Source organism: Cydia strobilella, chromosome 17 (assembly GCF_947568885.1).
Source record: "Cydia strobilella chromosome 17, ilCydStro3.1, whole genome shotgun sequence".
NCBI classification, from domain to species: domain Eukaryota; kingdom Metazoa; phylum Arthropoda; class Insecta; order Lepidoptera; family Tortricidae; genus Cydia; species Cydia strobilella.
The window spans coordinates 8,325,639-8,346,322 of NC_086057.1; the positions used below are offsets into that span (position 1 = coordinate 8,325,639).

Genomic DNA, 20,684 nt, shown 5'->3' on the forward strand with positions numbered 1-20,684 from the left:
TATGTATTTATTGTATGAATGGGATACAAACCAACATTTTCAAAATAGGTACCTACAGTTAAAAAATTGTTCATTTTTCAAACAAAATAAATCCATTTGAATATATAAAAGACAGCCTTTACTTAGGCAGACAATAACAGGGACAAAAAGACTAATGAATGACCCAGAGTGAGTTGTACAAAAGATAAAAAACTACAAAACAATAATTATGTTAGAATTATAAAAAAATCTGTGACACAATTATTAAAATGAATTAAAATGTGGCATTCCACAGAAGGGTCCTTATCCTTATGCTTCAAGTGCAATAAGGACGCGGACGTTTTCATCTGAAATTTCAACAGAAATTCTGATAGAAACGTCCTAATGGCAAATAAAGCATAAGGATTTAAAGCCACAAATTGTTGATACAAAAGAAGACACTTGAACTTTTAAACCACAAAACACCAGTAAAAATAATATCTGCAAGTAAATAATTGAGAAAGTCATAAACCACCCTGAAGTTATATGAAAATATTGAAAATGTCAGTAAATATGGTAGCGATAAACAGCTTGCTGTTTCACAGACAATAAAACTTTGGTAGTATACCTATAAATACCTATAAATACACGAAGGTTTTAGTTACACTATAACCTCCTCCTAGAGAAGTGGTATAGATGTATGTAAGAATTCAGCTTTTAATTAATCGGTAATGTTATAAAATTATAATCAAAGATTCTATCTCTTACTAAATGCGTAACCGGTAACGGAAAAAAAACATATACCGTTAAACCTCCCAATTACAGTCCAGTACTGCAACTATGGTCCACAAGTTCAATAAGTAATTAAGTATCAATACTAATGTTCTTTTTTGTTATGTTTAGAGGCAATCCAAGAAAAGTCTGTAGAGATTTTGACAGCTATTTATATCATTAATTATTATTACATTTCATGTTTGAGAAAACTATGCATACCTTGGCGTGAAAAGGGGTTGCCGGCCTCATAACTATCCGGCCGCAACCCCTTTTCACGCCAAGATATGCATAGTTTTCCGCCGCCTCTGTAGTAATGTAAACTTAAAAAATCAAATAAAAGTCACACCTCAACGATTCAACGAAGATATTAAATTTGGACCCTAGTTGGGAGATTTTGGACTATAATTAAGAAGTTTTACTACAAGTACCTATAGAAATAAAACTGCATCCGCAGGTTCTATCTACACTTAATTTATAAGTGCAAATCTTTTTTATTTAATCCTTCGACCGCCAAAGACGTCAAGTGTCGCGCGCGGCTACAGTCCAATATCATATTTCACCATCGTGCATATTCCGACAAGATTCTCGATGACGCGCCGGCCGCCGCGCACGTTAAGCGTGGCGTTCAAACGGTTAGCTTAAACGTGGCGCTCCATGTCTAAATGGTACTTTTGCACACGGAATGGAGCATACTCGTTGTTGTGCCGATGATGTCCCTTAAGGCAAGGCACGCCACAAATACACTTTTATTTCAGTAGATTCCAATTCCTTCACATTTAAATACTTAAACAATCTGAGTTTACTCATGAAACTAAGAACTGTTGCATTTTTTTTGTAAAAATTAGGATAACTCCAGAATCTGATAAAATAGCAATGATATTTGGAATCAAACATTACTATGTAAGTTTGGGCAAAATTTCAAACATAAGTATAGGTAATGTTATTAATATCATAAAATCCGAGGTCCGTTTGGCTAAAAGTACCCGTATAAAAATAAAGCTCATTAAAAGTAAAGTAAATAACCCTTTAATGGGCGCAGGAACAAATTATATACCTAAGTAAAATTATATAGCCACATGTACCTATTTCTAGTAACTTCTAACACGAAATACTATTAATGATTATTACTCATCAAACTTTGATGACACATCGAACATTTCACATAAAATTTATAAATAACTAAACAACAACACTGGTCAAAAGCAAATAAAAAATAAAATAAAACTACTATATTCTAACTGCTAACGCCACTCAAAATCTAGCAACAGTTGAAAACCACCAACTACAATTTGACAGTTGTATCCGAGTCATAGCCCTGATCTTGGTTGTGATCGCCTGCAGGATTATTAGACTCGTGATATTTTTTCACTTTATAAACATAAGTTCTGTCAACATCATCTTCTATAACTCTTTTTCTGTACTCTTTAAAAGATATCTTCTTGGCCTTATCTTGGTTTCCGTTTTCGTGATGAAGTATTCTTTTGTGGCTCTTATCTAATTTCCTAATGCTGGCTGTAGATGTCGTTCTATTCAAATGAGTACGATTCTGTTTGTCGGTGGGAGCAGACATTCCAGAGTTCTTACCGTCGTAGGGAAAAAATAATTTGAAAGATTCCTGGTATGTAAATATAGGCAAGATCGGAGGCGAATACCCGATGTTGGGACAAAATTTATCAGGAATTTTCACATTACTGGAATCCGTGGTTATGTTGGTTTTCTTAGACAAAAGGCCAGGTTTTGAATGTTTGGGTTTTACTATTGGTACGTCAGCTTTACGCTTAAGATATTTAGGTGGATCGTCATTCTGATTGTTCGTTAGTTCTGGAAACATCACTGCATTGTTTAGTTCGGCTAGCATCTTCTGTTTATCATCGACGATTGGCGTTACTACGGGTATGTTAATTTTTTTGATCGGATCACCATCAGCCGTGTTACCGATGAAAGAATCTTTGTTGAGCTGAGGGCTTGGAGGTCTAGGAACTGATAATGGAGGCCGATAAACGGGGGGTAAAGGTTGGTTATAGAATCGCAATTGGTCTAAATCCATTTCTATTCCTCGTAAATAAGTAGATCCGTTGGGCATAATAAACCTTTGTGGCGTAGGCCTGACTTGTATGAAATGCATATGATTATCAGGGGGCGTAGGTGGTGGTGGTGGTGGTGGTGGTGGAAACGGGGGTGGGTATTGAAATCGTGTTGGTCTCGGTCCAGGCGGAATTGGTTGATGCTGAAATCTGTTGTTAACCACCGTTTGAATGGGTTGTCCTTGATATGAGGGAGGATAGTTTTGTGATTGTGGCAAAGGCGGTCTTCTTAGTATTATAGCGTTATGGCCAGAAAATTTAGAATGAATTTGGGAGGTTGGTGGTGTATTCGTCCTCTGATTAGGGTGCGCTTGATTGTTAATAATTCCGTTTATTGACAGGTTAGTCACGGACGTGGTGTTTCCAGTAGTTGTAGAGGGTATAACTGTGGTATTTAACATGTCGGCTCCTTTGGTCGGGTTCATATTGGGCACATTCGGATCGGAAAATGCGCGTTTGTTCATGGTTGAAACATTGTATTGCAAGTTACTTAGAGCAGTACGCGGATCATTGCTTAATTTTTTGAAATCAGTGGTTTTCTGTGTTTTTATATTAGATGTGTATTGGTTGCACTCCAAAGGACTATTTTTATTTTTATTCGTCTTTGATACGGCAGGTTCATTTGGCCTTAAAGTGAGTGTACATTTGGAGTTGGTTAAATCTGATTGATTTGTAGTGGAACTCTGTGGAAGGGTAGGTTGTTTTTGTACATTACTAGGAGTACTTCTATGTTCAGCCATATTTCGCAGCGAGGAAGTTTCGGTGTCGGCGGGTGGAGTATTAGATAATGTTCCACGGTCTTGTTTTTCAGTAGTATCAGTAACCTTAGCTGAAGTTTCTTTTGAAATTGATTTAGGCGTAGCAGCTCTAATGGTAATGGTAGTACACGGTATGACGGGAGAGTTAGGACCAGCCTGGTCTCTGCTTGCATCTTTAACGACGACTTTATCGACTTTTTTCGTTGCGTTAAAGTCTACTTGTTTACTACTCGTAGTTGTAGTTGTCCCTTTGCCTTTATCGGAAATCACGGAACCCTCAATATTGCTACGTTTTAAAGAAACCTTAGTATCAATTTCAATAACTTTAGCGTGCGGTTTCTTTGAATTTTGTTGGAGCACTATATTAGCTGCATTTTTATTTTCAGGTTTAGTTTTCTTAAGTTTAAGTGCATTTTCAATAACATTATCACTCAATATTTTTAAACTACATCGTTTTTCGATGCTTACTTTGTTATGATCTAATTTGTCTTTAACGTCCTTGTACGTGTTTTGGCTTACTTGTGCTTTAATACTCTTAATTTCAGAGTTATTGTGTGAGCTTTTGGGTGTATAATTACTTGTAAGCGGTATGACAGAGGTCCCCAGGTTATCCAAAGAGGCACCAACTTTTTTCATATACTTACTACATTCAGATACTTCCTCCTTAGACTTTTCTTCTTTAGGGTTACACAGGTTTCTAATTAACGCTTTTGAAGCATTCTCATCAGGCATTTTTTCTTTACATTTAACATCAGATTTTTTGTTCGTTTTAATTTCTTTATCTGCAATAGTTTCACTTTTTTTCTTTGTTTTATTTTTATTACTGTCAAGACTTTTGGGTACAATATTTGCTTTTTGTATGTCACTTTCGTTCTTATCATTAGATTTATTTTCCACATAGATGACACTTTTCTTTATAGGCGAATTTTCCACAGCACTTGCAATATTTCCTCTAGAGTTATCGTCAGAACTTATTGTCTTTTTTTTATACAGTAAATTGTTTCTTGAATCATTGTGATATTTTTCATTATTTTCGGCAGATTTCTTTTCAATACTTATACACTTTTCCATAGCCAATGCTTTTTCTACAACGCTATTTTGAGGTTCATTACATTTATCATCAGAAGTGATAGTTTTAGAGGTAACTGACGGTTTTTCTGCATCATTTTGATTTTTATCCTTAGGTTTGCTTGCAACAGAGCTACATTTAGCATTAATCAAGGCCTTTTCTGTATCTACAATTTGTTTGAAAATAGTGTTTGTTATTTTCAATCCCACGAGTCCTGTGTTTCTTTTAAAATCAACTTGATTCAAATCTTTACAGTTGACAGCAATACGTTTCCTCTCTTCTTTGCGCTTCTTTAGTTTCTCATAGAAAGAATCACTCTGACGTTTGTTCACTCCTTCCTTCATCGACTTTTCACCGGCGTTTTCTCTCGTATGGCTTATATTTACAATGGCCGCCGCATTAACATTATTCGAGTTAGTTTCGCTATAACTATCGCATGTATTTTGTACTTCTAGTACTTCTACGCAACTTACATCAGACCTTTTTTCACATTTCTCTTGATCCTTGGTGTAGTACGTAGGATGTTGTTTGCAGTCGACTATTCTAATACTCAATGGCTTACACTTGTTGAGCAGTTTAACGTTTCTAGATATGTCGAAGAATGTTACCGGCAGTACAAAGGTCTTCTTCCCGTAGGCTGAAGTGTATGTGTCCTCTTCGTCGGAACTGACGTCGATGATTTGATCTACAATAAGAACAAAACGTATTTATATACTTTTTAATAGAATAAAAAAATACGTCGGGATGTATTATAAATTCAATATACGCGATATAATCCGTTTTCATAGTTTTATTTCATGAGTAACTATCGCGGTAACCGAAGACAATATTAGAATAGAAATAATTGATTTCAATGTAAATAAATATTTTAAGTGTATCTGAAACCCGAAGCTTTTCTAAAGTTAATTTAGAAGCATAATATCGAATATCCTTAATAACTATAATAGTAAAAACTAGGCTATATTTTTCACTGCATAGCAGATAAATTCCAACTCGGTAGCAAACGGATGTTCCATACAAACATTATCAGTGGCCAGCTTTCGTGGCCAGGGCATATCCAACTTCATTCGTTGTAAATAAACAATGGGAAGTAATTAAATGATCAGTCGTTTTTAAAACTGAATTGCAAACAAAATTGCCATCGAATTATTTGGACAGCATACAAAAATTTTGCTGGCAATAAATAAAAATCGAGCTACAACTCTTGTTCAGCAAACAATTCACAAACTGTCAGCGTCAGCATTATAACCGATGTCGATCTGCTTCTCTTATAATTTATCTGCTTAATAGTCGAGCTGCAAAATAATTACTTGGTCAGCAAGATTTAAGAATTGGTTGGTAGAAAAATCATGTCATTAAGCAGTTTAATTGACAGGAAAGTCATAATTGTCTGTTCATTAGTCATCATAATTCTGAAACCGTCAACTATTCAAGATTTTCGTAAGGTTATCCTACAGATCGGAGAGGGGGCGCGAAGCTGATCCTGGCGCGCTGCCTCTCCGACGCAGGCGGGGGGTCGAGGGCGAAGAGCGTATGTTCGCCTCGACCCTTAGTGGGGCCAGCGGGTGCGGGACCCGCATTGCACGGCTCCACATACGTCGTCGGGGGGGGGGGGGGGGGGGTCCAGTGTTTCTGATCCCCCCCCCCCCCTTTGTGCAGGTGTCCTGGCGCCAAGCCGGGGCTGCCGAGGAGCGCCATGGTAGAGTGTACTCGATCCCATGGCGCCCTCACAAACGGCAAAGAGGATATGAAACGCCGGAGTGGGTTTAGTGGGTAGGGCCAGGTTCTCCCTCCCCTCTCGCCAGTGAGAGGGGACAGGAGCGGCGAGTCCCACACACCCCCCCATCAATGGCCTTCTCGCGGCCGGGGGGACGGTGCGTAACAGCATTCGCCCACTCCGTTAACAAAAAAAAAAGGTTATCCTATAGATAGGTTAGGTTTGTTTTATGGACCCCTTCGAATGCTGTCACCTTGCCGTCGTGAAGGGGCTTGCGTGCTCCAATGACCCTCAGGGCTATGCCGGATAGGGCCTCCCAAGCCGGACAGGCCTGAGGAGAGGGGCCAGACTAAGAGCAGCACACGGGGGGCGGCTCCGCGTGTCCCTCTGAAACCAGCAGAGGGCACAGTGCGAGACGCCAGGTCCCACTGCTCTCAGGGCAGCTAGAGCGTACCGCACCATTTCACACGTAGCAGCCTGTCTGCTGGCTGGGAGCCCGCCCTGGGACCTAGAAGCTGAGGTCCAATTCAGCGTATACTGGAGGGTTATGCGAGCAAGAGCAGAAGAAAACTGGCCTGGACCTCAAGAGGTCCGAAAATGGAGGGAGGAGGCGCACGACGTCCTCTACCATAAATGGACGGAGCAACTTGAAATCCCGGGTGCTAGCCGGGATCTAGTGACTGCTGTTCGGCCCGTTCTGAAAAAATGGGTCGAACGTAAACACGGCGCACCCTCCTTCCACCTCACACAGCTGCTGACGAGGCACGGTTGCTTCGGCTGGTACCTGTGTGAGAGGGTAGGACGGGAGCCAACCACAGAGTGTCATCATTGGGACGGGAGAGCCGTGGACACGGCCCAGCACACGCGCGAAGAGTGCCCTGCGTGGGCGGAGCCTCGCGCTGTCCTGTCCACGGCTATGGGAGGAGACCTCTCACTGCCAGCACTAATTCACCAAATGGCTGACAGTGAGGAGGCGTGGGTGGCAGTAGCCAACTTCAGTGTCGCAGTGATGACACGAAAGGAGGCTGCTGAGAGAATGCGCGAGGACGACGCCAATTCGCTTCCTCAGCGCCGCAGGAGGATAGGAAGGCGGCGAAGAGCCTTCGCAGCCAGGGTGCTGCCGCTACTGCTGCCGCCTTAACGGGAACCTGCGGGTGATGGATCGGGAGTTCCATCACCCGCCTGAAGAGGTTCTGAGCTGGAGGGCCCTCCAGTGTTCCGAGGCGCCTTCAGCGGAGGACGCTGCATGAGCAGCCACCACAGAATGGGCCCCAAAAGGCAACGCTGACGGGGTATCGGAAGTTGGCAGCCGCGTTCCCGAAACCCCGTCCAAAAGCGAGCGGTGGAACACCCCAGGGGTTTTAGTCCGTGTGAGTCGGACATACCCACTCGGCTTCTCCCGGGCCGGGTGGGATCCATAACGGATTTCCCCTGGGTCAAAAAAAAGGTTTGTTTTATGGGGGGTGCTACGGACAGGAAACCTCCCAGAGTGCCGAGTCCCTTCCCATTCCTCTTGATCAGCTGATCCGGGCAAAGGGTGAAAGGGAAGGGCTCTCGGACGGTGCGCCCGGGGTTTCCAGGTAATTGCTTACCGGTGCTGACAATGTCCTGTCACGGGGGGGTAGGGGGGTTCCACACGGGTTGCGCCTGGGTCTTGGCCAGCAACGCTCTGGAGTCACGAATGCTGCAAATGTTCTCAGCTTGCTTTCATCAAGCCAGGTTTCCACGGCAGTGGAAGACAGGCAAGCTGGTCCTCATAAAAAAGGAAGGCCGACCGGCAGACTCTCCATCTGCCTACCGCCCAATAGTGCTGCTTGATGAGACTGCGAAGCTCCTTGAGCGCATAATAGCCAGCCGTCTCACCTAGCACCTCGCCCGTGTCGGGCCTGATGTGGCAGACTGCCAGTTTGGTTTCCGCAGCGGCCGTTCAACAGTCGACGCCATTCAGCGTGTTAAGGCCCTCGCTGACGAGGCGGTGTCCCGAGGCGAAATCGTCTTGGCAGTGTCCCTGGACATTGCCAATGCCTTTAACTCCTTGCCTTGGGGCTGCGTTAAGGAGGCCCTGCGGTACCATCAGGTACCAGAATACCTAAGGCGAATAATTGACGCGTACCTGTCGGACAGGTTCGTCACTTACCCGGGTCGGGAAGAGTGGGCAGGATACTCCATGTCTTGCGGTGTTCCACAGGGGTCGGTTCTAGGGCCACTCCTGTGGAATATCGGGTATGATTGGGTACTGCGAGGCGCAAACCTGCGAGGCATAAACCTCACCTGTTACGGCGACGAAACTTTGGTGACAACTCGCGGGAAAACCTTTAGGGACGCCGCCATACTGGCAACGGCAGGAGTCGCTCACGTCGTCGGTCGGATCCGGCGACTGGAGTTAAAGGTGGCCCTACAAAAATCGGAAGCCTTATGCTTCCACGGGCCCCGCAACGCGCCACCGCCGGATGCGCATATAGTGGTAGGTGGAACCCGGATCGGCATCGAGTCCACGATGAAATACCTTGGCTTCACACTCGATAGCCGGTGGAATTTCCGCCCCCACTTCCAGCGCCTGACGCCGAAGTTGCTGGGAGCAGCTGGCGCTCTAGGGCGTATACTCCCAAACTCGGGGGGGCCAAAGCGTCATGTCGACGGCTGTACATGGGTGTCGTTAAATCCATGGCCCTGTACGGAGCCCCAATCTGGGCTGACGTTTTAAAAAGGAAGGAGGTAGCCCTACTTAGGGCACCTCAAAGGGCAATAGCAACGAGAGTGATAAGAGGGTACCGCACGATCTCTTTTGAGGCAGCATGTGTTTTGGCAGGGTATTTACCGTGGGACCTAGATGCGAGAGCCCTCGCAGCGGCTTACCGCTGGCGTAAGGAGGCGCATCATAATGGAGACTCGCTAGCTCTGAGAGAAATTCTAGGACGACGAGACGCAATCCCCCTAGAAATGGTGGAGGTTTGGGAACAGAGGCTGGCGCATCCCAGCGCAGGCCGTCTGACCATCGAAGCAGTTCACCCGGTTCTCAAAAAGTGGCTAGACCGGACCCATGGCGTGATGAGTTTTCGACTGACTCAGATCCTCTCCGGACATGGATGTTTCGGGAGGTATCTTAAGGATCTGGCCAGGAGAGAAATGACCGCAGTATACCACCACTGCGACTGCCCGGAGGACACTGCCCAGCACACACTGGAAGTATGCCCAGCCTGGGAGGAGGAACGCCGCACTTTAACTGCTGTGGTGGGCCATGACCTCTCGCTGCCCACCGTGGTCCGAAACATGGTGGAATGTGAGAGGTCGTGGCAGGCTGTGCTGGACTTCTGCGAGGCGGTCATGGTGCAGAAGGAGATGGCAGAGTGCGGCAGGGAAAACGATCCAGCTTCCCAGCCAATGCGCCGAAAGCGCGTGGGGCGGCGGCGGCTGGCATATGACCGCCGACTTCCACCTTAAGGGTCCCTGTGGGCGACAGGCTCGGGGACGTCTGTCGCCTACACAAGGGTCCCTGGGATAGCGAGCACGCCGATAAAAAGGCGCGCTACTAGGGAGGTAGGGGGAATAAAAAATTCCCTCCAGAGTTGGGTCCGGAGTCCGGACAGCCGCTGGCGAGGCTACGGAAGAGTGCTCCAGTGTTCCTGTGGCCTCGCCTTATAGCCCTGAGGCGGTCAAGAGGGGTTTTTAGTGGGTAAACCGTGGGTCTCATGAGCCTACACGGGAGTCCCACATAACCATTCCAGGCCCGTCCCCGCGCCTGGGTGGTATGCGAAAAGCATTTTCCCCTCTATAAAAAAAAGGCCAAACGGGAGCCAACGCCAGTGTGTCACCACCGCAACAGTGTAGAAGACACAGCGCAGCACACGCTGGCGGATTGCCCAAGTTGGGTGGCGCCGCGCAACAATTTGGTTGCGATGATCGGACCTGATCTGTCGTTGCCGACCGTCGTAAAGGCAATGACAGAAAACAAACGATGCTGGAAAGCTATGACCACCTTCTGCGAGGTGGTCATGACCCAAAAAGAAGCGGCGGAGCGCGCGCGAGAAGAGGCTGCGGCGCAAAAGAGTCGCCCATGACCGCCGCCTGCCGCCTTAACGAGGACCTAGGGGTGGCAGTCACGGGGACGACAGCCATCTAACTAAAACTAGGTCCTCGAGGTGAAGGGTGTGGCAAAATCTAGGCACGCCCCAAATGCCGGTTGGAAATGTCAACATCCCTATTGCGAACTGGTTTAGAAATACATACTTGCTAACCAAGTATCCATTTTGGCTGACTAAATATATATTTTTGTTCACCAAAATAGGAATATTTTGCAGATCGATTAAATGACACCTAAAAACAATTAATTACCTTCGTAGTCATCGACAATTTCTGTTTTGATATCCTCAATAGCTAACAATGAGATCGGGTCGTCTAAGTATTCGTCTTCGGCGTCATCAACGTTGGTGGACATGGTGATAAAATCTAAAACAATAAGTTAAGATTACTTTTGTATGTTAATGAGTATATACTTAGAATACCTAGAAGAATCGACATAAAATTATAATACCGGACGAAAAAATTTAGGCGTCACAAGAGTTTATTTGCATTGTTTCGTCCAAAAAAGAATACTTAAGTAATAATAAAAACGGGTCATAATCATAACGTAAATTAGAGGAATTTTATAAAGGCAAAGTTACTGGCAACATTATTGCAGTTATAATATCCCATTATAATATCGAGATCATAACGTTAGCAGGCCGCGTAGCCATCTTGCCAATCGCTTACGCTCCGTAGCGATCGAAACGCAAATATCACTGTCGCACTAATTAATATAGAAGAGTGATAGAGAAACACAAAGCGTTTCATTGTCGAAGCAATAGCGATTTTCACCTAGGCTAGGTCGGCTAAAGCCGTTTAATATGAATATCAACGTAGAAAAATAGCCATTATACAAAAGAAATGTAGGTACATGCTTTTTAGGGTTCCGTACCCAAAGGGTAAAAACGGGACCCTATTACTAGACTCCGCTGTCTGTATGTCTGTCCGTCTGTCAACAGGCTGTATCTCAGATAATAAAATATTACGTATAATTTGTGGTATATTGTACAAAGAAAAATCGATAAGGTATATCGTATCTGAAGGATACAACCTTGATTTTTTGTGTCAAAAACTAAACAAACTATACCAACTGATGAAAAAGCGCAGTTAAAGGGTTAAAGCGGTATTTCCCGTTGGATATATGGATATTACGTATCATTTTATGATTAATATGTACCGTATCTGCAGTACAGTTCCATAAGTCTCGTAAAATAGGTATTGAAGTAGAACTCAGTTTGTAAAATTGAAAAATTAAAAAAAAAATGAAAATTGGTGTTTCGAAAATTATTTTTGTTTTAATTTAAAAAAAATGGCCGAAATGTAATGATGTGATATATTTTTAGAATCGCCTCAAAAAGCCCACACGAGCACACACGATAGGTTTTGGAAAAAAAAAACCATACAAAAAAAAAATGTTTTACCCCCCTAATGTTTTATTTTTTAGGAACTGCGGGTCAAAAATTTTGTTTTGACCTCTAGTATGCGTGTGCCAAACGGCTATCGCGGTACAATAGGTACACATGCGAAAAGATAATTCACAACTGATGTCAATTTAAAACACTCCTTTCGGTCGTGTTTTAATTTATCGCCACTCGTTGCGAATTTCCTACTTTTCGCACTTTTATCGTAATGTACTATAATGTATTGGCACGGAGCAGAGCCTTACTGGCAAACCAAAGACCGGAGCAACTGGAGAAATTCATAGACACAATTCAACCGAAGCCATGATCCACAGCAGTAAGGAAATAACTGGAAATAACTAAATGAGGAGGAGCTTTATCAAGCATGCTAATTTTATTTCTTATCCACCATCAATCACGCTCCGCAATTGTTGAGCCATATAGGGTCTCAGCTAAATTGGTTGTTCAATACTTACGCTATGGATGTCCAAATTAGCTAGAACCCTAATATCATAAGTTCATAACAATCACGGACTGTGACTACTAATAATAGTAGTAGTAGTAGTAAATCACTTTATTGTACAAAACAAAAATTGATAACATGAAATTCATATAAATTTAGGTACAAAGGCGAGCTAATAACTACCTTAAGTAAATAATTACCTCAAATAAATTACTTTTACATTGTGACAAACTATATGATTAGTATAAATTGGACTTTTCTACCTTTATGTAAACAAAACCACAGAATAAGTAATAGTATTACAAAACTAAGTTGATTTGATATTTGAAACACACCCTACTATAGCCTACCTTCATAATTTTTATTTTTATATCACTAAAGAGGCCACTGAGTAATAAAAAATACAATTGATGTATTTGTTCAGTTCTCAATCACAAACTAGAAATATCAAAGGGATACCTTTAATTAGTATTTTCAGTACACAGTATTTTCTATTGTGTCAAGAAAGATTGCAAAGTTTTATATTATAGTTATAATTGCATCGTTTATTTACTAAATATTAATTAGGTAATGATCCTTTTTGTTGCCGTTTCCTTATTAGTACTATTATTGACTTATTTTTTACAATGACTGAACTACAGTGCCCACAGACACACACACATTGACCTTAACTAGGAAAAATAAGATGTTCAACAAGCATATTTGTTACAAAACTTTAGGTAAAATAACAACTGAAAACACAACTTCTTAACACATTTTTTTCATCAAAGTTTAGAATGGCCACCATAGCACACCCACTACTCAAGCAGACAGATCTACACGCTAAGGTTTAGTTAGACTATGTACCTATTAAACCCTACGTTAATTCTTAAAAGCACTAAGATGAGATGAGATGTAAGTATAGCCTTTAGAATTATTATAATATAGAAAAATAACGCTAACCCTTCGAAACCGCTGATCCAAGTTTCAATGCACAATATCTGCAATGAGATACACTTCTTTATGCAACAATATCTTCATATATTAGAACAATTCACATTTTGTTAAATATTTCTTATCTTATCTCATACCAAAACAACAAACAATTACACATCTTTCGACATTTTGAAATAGCGTTTGGCGATGCTGGGAATTCTGGATTTCTGTTCTGGCACTTCTGGCGGTGTTTTAATTTTTTTGAATCTGACATCTTTCATTACTGAATTATGTAGCCTAGCAACATTATCTCTGAGGCCATAGTTGCCATAGAGGTACAATAGTATAGATTGGTATAGAGACATAGACCTAGCATTACATAGATGAGCTATACGCGTGCGCCCGTGAGGAACAGAACATACGCAATGCGACAATATGATTGGTCGAGTAGATTTGTAGCCCACCATAAAGTCCATAAACCATACTAAATTTACGGTGGGGAATAAAAAAAATGTGAGACTGTGACAAGGACAAACAATAAGAGCGCTATCTCTGCTACTCCTACTGAAAGATACATAAGACTATCCCGTTCGGTCATTGCCCCCCGCCCCTCATGACCGAACCAGTTAGATTCATGTATAGAGCACAGACTACAAAGACAGAGTATAGAGTACAAAGACAGGTATAGAGATGAAATGGTAGAGCCGGGAAATGACCGAAAGAGATGCTCTTATGGAACTTTCAGTAGGAGTAGCAGAGAAAGCGTTATTAGTGTTTGTCCTTGTCACAGTCTCATTTATTTTTATTCCTTACCGTAAATTTATAGTTGGTCAAGCAAATCTCATCAGTAGAAAAAGGCGCGAAATTCAAATTCTCTATGGGACAATAACCTTTTGCGCGTACATTTTTTAAATTTGCCGCCTTTTTCTACTGACAAGATTTGCTTGACCAACTATAGCTCAGAATAATAACTAAAGCATATAAGCCAGGCAAAAATAAGAGCTTGGTAAAAAGTATCGTGTTCACAACACGCTATTACATTTTGTCTATGAGTGAGTGAGACAACAATCCGCAAGTTCTTTCATTTTTTTCAGTATTGTAATACGATGAACTGAGGAAAATGTCAAATGGTGGTTTTTGGTGGTCTTTTAATCCAGCCAAATGAAAATATATGTTCGTTATTTGACAGGTAGGTGTCAACTGTAACAACTTGACATAGTCGTACTATTTTAGTTGAAATATTTCGCCGAATTTCAGCGGTCATCTTGCTTTATTTTAATTATATTGTTGCTATTCCTGAAAGATTGTTGGAAACGTGCTGAGTTTTTATTTGTAATGGTTTGAAGTTCCCTATGTGATAATGTCTTGTGTGATCGAGGGCCGTAAATCGCATACAGGAAGAAAAGAAAATACGCACGAACCGGCAACCTTTAATCGGTGAGTTTCGTTCAATTATGAAGAAATTAATTTATAGGAATTGACCTAAACATTGAAATCGATATGTTGTTTATGTAATTACTAGCTGTTGGCATAGCATAATATAGAACATTATGCAGCAAAAGATATCAGTAGGGACGGTTAATCATTTATTAAAAATTATACAACGCATGAAATTTGTCTTTCACAAACTACGAAGTTTCAAAACCCTAACTGAAAAAAAATGTTCCCGATATAATCCCTCTCGACCTTCTTAGAAGATTTACAAGTCCACTATTAAAAAAAAAAATTTGCTCCCGAAACTATTAATACCAACTTTTCAAAAACGGTGTAAGTAATTAGTTTTTGTCTATTTTAATATAATGCCCTTTTTACCAAGTTTCAAGTTCCTAGGTTAAAAGAAAATTTGTACCACATTTAAACTTACATCCCCTTTTTAACCCTTTTAGGGGTTGAATTTTTAAGAACGTTGAAATAACTTTTTTGGATTCTTATACAATGCCTTTCTAAGAAGTTTGAAAGCATTTGTAGTAGATTCACTTTCAACCCCTTTTTAACCCTTTTAGGGGACGAATATTTAAAAACGCTGAAATTACTTTTCTTGTATTCTAATAATATGCCTTTATACATAGATTCAAGTCCCACACTCACAAAAATATTTGATCTCCATACAAACTTTCAACCCCTTTTTCACCACCTTGGGGGATGAATTTTTAAAAACGCTAAAATGAGTTTTCTTGTTTTTTTATTATAATTAAAAAACATTTATATTATAAACTTTGAACCCCAAGACAAACTTTCATCCCCTTTTTAACCCCCTTAGGGGTTGAATTTACAAAAACGTCAATATTACTTTTTTTGTAATCGGCTATTATGCCTTTCTAGGAAGTTTCAAAGTATTTGTAATGGATTCAAACTTTCAACCCTTTTTTAACCCATTTAGGGGATGAATTTTTAAAAACGCTGAAATCACTTTTCTTTTATTTTAATAATATGCCTTTATACGAAGATTCAAGTCCTGCACTCAAAAAAATTTATGATCTCCATACAAACTTTCAACCCCTTTTTCACCATCTTAGGGGATGAATTTTGAAAAACCCCTTCTTAGTGGATACTAACGTCATAAAAGCTACCTATTGTGAAAAAATTCAGCTCTCTAGGTTTAACGGTTTGGGCTGGGCGTTGATTTAAGTGAGTCAGTCAGTCAGTCAGGACTTTTACGTTTATATATATAGATTACTTGCATTCAAATCTGTATAGATTTTTGAATATATTTTCGAAATTTTCTGCTAACTATAACGGGTTATACTTTTAGCATAGTGAACATAGTGATGTACTGTGTATTTATCGACCTCAGATCAATAACCTATCGACATAATAAATAAATAAAATAAAACTTACAATAAGACATTTACAGCTTTCTTATAGTTTGGCCCAGGACTGTCTCATTTTAATTGATGAGTACAGTCAAGGGCATAAATATATATACATTCCTAACGTCTCAAAAATAATTGTACGCTCTTACACCTTAGACAATAAAGTCGTGTTCACATATTTTGAGCCATTTGTTTGGATCGATATTTTTGCCTTCGACTGTACCTATAGTTTTCTTTGTTCTTACTTACTGACAGATTGTGTTTGCCAGACTATAGTATAATACTAAAAACCGGTGAAGTGCGGACCAAGGGTACCGTACTTTTTAGTATTTGTTGTTATAGCGGCAACAGAAATACATCATCTGTAAAAATTTCAACTGTGCTAGCTGATAGCTAGATCACGCGCGGTTCATGAGATACAGCCTGGTGACAGACAGATGGACAGACGGACAGCGAAGTCTTAGTAATGGGGTCCCGTTTTTACCCTTTGGGTACGGAACCCTAATAAAAAAGACATTAATGATCACTGATGAATGTTCCTAAGAAAACGAATCCAAGTAACCCCAGTTTACGGTACTAAGGTACAGTTGTAGTGCATATTTATATTCCATCGTATTGTCACGGAAACGTACGAACGTGTCTTCAGTCAAAAAGTACCTACTGAGATTGTCTGAAGTATATAGCGTGACAAATACGAAGGTTTCCGAGAAAATACGATGGAAAACAATCATGCACTACATCTGTAATGCCTCCTCTACAACACGATGGCCCAACGTAGGCCAATCTAAGGGACGCAGCTATGCGGTGGAATGAGATAGCAATATCACTTGCTCCCTCTAACAGATAAATGCGTCCCTTAAGCGGCTAACACATTACCGCCGCACCGCATCATTGTGCGACGCACCCATAAGTAAGAGCGAGAAAAATATATTGTTTTCTCGCTCCTACTTACCCGCTGCTTTAGATTGGCCTACGTTGGGCCACCGTGTAAAGGAGCCATAAACTGCATTCAAAAGTTTTTTCAAACAGGAAGGGTACAGTGACAGGTGTCATCTCCATACAATTTATAACGTTGAAACGCCACCTATCACCGTAACCTTCGTCTTTGAAAAATACTAGGTTCACTGCACTGAATAGAATATTTTATTTGTGTAGGTACAATAATATGTACCAGGTGATAAATCATCTACATAGTAGGTATGCCCTGTATGTAACATACTGACTGAGAAACATGATCTTGCTGAGCCGACACAAAAACAATTCCACGAATGGCTTATGCAAAGCGTACCTACTTATAACTTTGTTATAATATAACATTACTTATACATCGGTATCCATGTTGTATTTCGCAGAATTTCATTTGATATAATAATTACATGTTCTTCTCTGGAACCGGAGGTGCAATTTAAAAACCTACTTACAATAGTTATTTTCATCACACTCGCTCAGTAAATGTGGAATTGCACGTAGGCTAAGCAGGAACTATAGAAAAAGCGTTTTCCCTAGGGAGTTATAAAGCTTCTAGTATTATAACTAACAGTTTCTTGTCTTTATACTTCATTTTTGTATCGTAAGTGTCATGAAAAACATTGTGTGTAACTCGGGGCGTAATAATATTTCAAACTTGAGTCTATAAATCGCTCCGGCAAGCCGTCGCGATTGCAATATTTAACTCACGCCCCATGTTGCACAATGTACTATTGTTTTACAAGGGGGCAAAGTTGTCGTGTAACCCCTCAATATTGACACCCGAAGCACGTAAAAGATTTCAAAATTGAATGGATTCGAAAAGTGGAATGAGCGTTGCAAGAGTTTCAAGGCACGAGGGTTCAAAAAACTTTTCTAATGAGTCAAACACAACATTTTTCAGCACACCAACGCGAGGAAAATACTATCAGTAAAACATTACAAAGCAAATCCAAATTAAAATCATCACTTAAAAAGTCACAATTCCACCAGCCAACATAATCACAAGTATCACAACTCAAAATTAGCAGCTAATTACTTTGCCACTTCACTACATAGTATAAAACATGTATGCTTAGATCTTTAAAACTACGCAACGGATTTTGCATGCGTTTTTTTTTAATAGATAGAGTGATTTAAGAGGAAGGTCTATATGTATAATTTACTATGACAGTACCGCTCTATACATACCTAAGTAAGTACCTACATCAATGAATTCAAGTGTAAGTCACGAAGCCGACATTATGAAAATCTGCATTCAAAGATTTTCAAAAATTTTTACATGGCCTGCAGTCGAACCTACTTAAGTTTGTTAAATATGGCCGATTCGCCCTAAAGAGCCCATTTAAAAATACCGTCCCGTATAAAATAAATTATAAGTAGTAATAAAACAAAATATATTTACCTGTATCGAGTAGTTTCATAACTAATTTCTTCGAAGGCCTTAAGTCTAAATAAATGTGTAATAAAATAAATAAATAAAAGCTTCTAACTTCAGGCCTCACACACTTGTAATATTAATATTTAATTTTATATTTAATAAACCTAAACAAAAATAATTTGTAAGCCACGTATCACTTCACAACAGTAACTAACTTACAATAAAACTCCGAGCCCTTTAAATAGTGTACCATGTTTTCTAAACACCATGGAACGAAATGTGAGGTACTCTGCTGCGTTCCCAGTATTCCCGTCCCTCTCACACAAAAGGCCAGCGAAACAGATGTCAATAAACATAATTTGAAATATTTTGAAACTGTGTTGAAGTAAAATTTACGTGACAGGTTGAGACATTATTTTCACCTCAGCAGCTCGAATAAGGGTACTTTGCTACGTAAAAACAGTGAGCAAAATAGTATTTTGCTGATGGAATTGACTTTTAAAAGTTAGGTAAGTGATGATTTTAAAAAATACGTATTGTGTTTCACTCTATAGCAAAGTTTGTTTAACCCTCGTGCCTTGAAATCCTCGCAACGCTTAAAATTACACTTTTCGACCTCGCTAAGCTCGTGTTTTTATTTTGGAATATTTCACTTGCTCGGGTCGCAATTTTGGCAATTTTTTTTTTGGGAGGCAATTTTGGAATATCAGCATGGAGGGTTAAACAACACTTTGCCCCTTTGTACAACAAATAACTAAGATATTTTGAACCCAGACACATACATAATTTGATGACTGTATCAGAGCATTATAGCTACAGAGTGAGGCTGAGGCCTGTAACATGAACAATAGCATGCTAAAAGAATTTTGACATGTCCTGGCTCTAATCTACGGAGAGACGGACAACGGACAGACGGACAGACGGACGGACAACAAAGTGATCCTATAAGGGTTCCATTTATTTCCTTTTGAGGTACGGAACTGAAAAAAATGCAAAATGCGATTTATGGTATTTTTGACAAGATTTTCTATTGTAAACTGCAACTAAATATACTATGACTAATAAATTGTTACGCGATTACATCAATTTGCCCTATAAAAAAATACTTACCACAAAAATTGTCATTTTGCTTTAATAATGTTCCTGTCTTTGGAAATAAATAGAGTGTTTTTTTATTCCGTAGACTAAAATGACGTTTCATGTGTATGATATGACATTTCTTAGTATGTGGATATAATGTTTTGCCTTGTGTGGAGGCGGCGTTGTAAAATTTTTCGGTTTTTTACGAAAGGTCGGTAATTTTTAGTTATTGCTTCATGCAATCTGGTTTATTATTTTTTCCCCACCGGTAAAGGCTCTCTTAATTGTTCAAAAACTGATAAGAAAGTTGCATTTTATTCACATGTGAGGCAGAGTAATCAAATGGTACCTACTGCTGTAAGTAATCAATGTTCTCTTCATATGTAGAGCGTTAATAAACCACTCCTGTATAAAAGACTCAAACAGGTATACCAAAGATCTTACAAAAATACTGAGTAAAATTGAAAAATACGAGTTTGGCACTGCCTAATTAAATTAAGTAGATACGCCTATATATTAAATAATACAAATTTAAATAGTAATAAGCACTTACCTAAATGTTGTCAGGCCTTTCGAAACACTACACACATTAGTAAAACTAATTATACTTTCTGAATATGACTCTTTAAATACTCCTTATTTGCTGACACTATGATCGGTGAGCGACCGGCCGACCGCATTTCACAAACAACATGCTAAATAAGTAACTAAATGTGACGTTTTCAATCAAAAGGTACCACATTGTCGGTTGTCGATAAGGTTGATTTCTGATTGAAGCTATATGGAACTAGCGCCTTACTGACAAGCTACAATAAGTACCCTTTTTGTTGAAAATGGCACAAATAAGCAAATAGCTCAGAAAATAATTTGCTTTAGGAAATTTCGAACCGACAAGTTTTGTTTAATTATAAATACAACTTTACTTAGCCTTTTTTTATTACATTTTTATTTAAAAATAATACATGCATTTAATTAGTTCTTTAATAAAGTACCTACACATTTCATCCTGGGAGCTTGACGTAAAAGCATATGGTTTAGACAAAATTTACCCAATCCTCCCGAGTAACAATAACGATTTCGGACAAATACTACTTACAAGAAAATTTTCACCACACCAGCTGAAGGCTCTCTTGATTGTTCAAAAACTGATGAGAAAGTTGCATTTTATCCACATAATGTGGGACAAAGTAAACAAATGCAAATTTCGAGTTTTTCCTTATGTTGGCATGGTAGGTTTGACCATA

At 40.0% G+C, this 20,684-nt stretch overlaps 1 protein-coding gene across 4 annotated transcripts; it reads right to left on the reverse strand.

Annotated features, from left to right (window-relative positions):
* Nucleotides 1-993: 993 nt before the first annotated feature.
* On the reverse strand, nt 994-20,037 carry LOC134748979 (uncharacterized). Of its 4 annotated transcripts, XM_063683851.1 has the most exons (4): nt 13,356-13,440; nt 13,228-13,265; nt 10,693-10,806; nt 994-5,328 (listed from the first exon to the last, which is right to left on the reverse strand). In XM_063683851.1, exons 3-4 carry the CDS (start codon nt 10,793-10,795, stop codon nt 2,015-2,017), a joined length of 3,417 nt encoding a protein of 1,138 aa, XP_063539921.1. In that variant the 5' UTR covers nt 10,796-10,806; nt 13,228-13,265; nt 13,356-13,440; the 3' UTR covers nt 994-2,014. The 4 variants fall into 4 exon arrangements, with proteins under 4 accessions (XP_063539921.1, XP_063539920.1, XP_063539917.1 ...); XM_063683850.1 differs by lacking the exons at nt 13,228-13,265; nt 13,356-13,440 and adding an exon at nt 19,994-20,037; XM_063683847.1 differs by lacking the exons at nt 13,228-13,265; nt 13,356-13,440 and adding an exon at nt 18,385-18,496.
* Nucleotides 20,038-20,684: the final 647 nt, after the last annotated feature.

Excerpts from the sequence above, each read along its gene's own strand:
- LOC134748979 (XM_063683847.1), bottom strand. Across the intron at positions 5,329-10,692 it reads AATTGTCGATGACTACGAAG|ATCAAATCATCGACGTCAGT; the intron begins GTAATTAATTGT and ends TTCTTATTGTAG.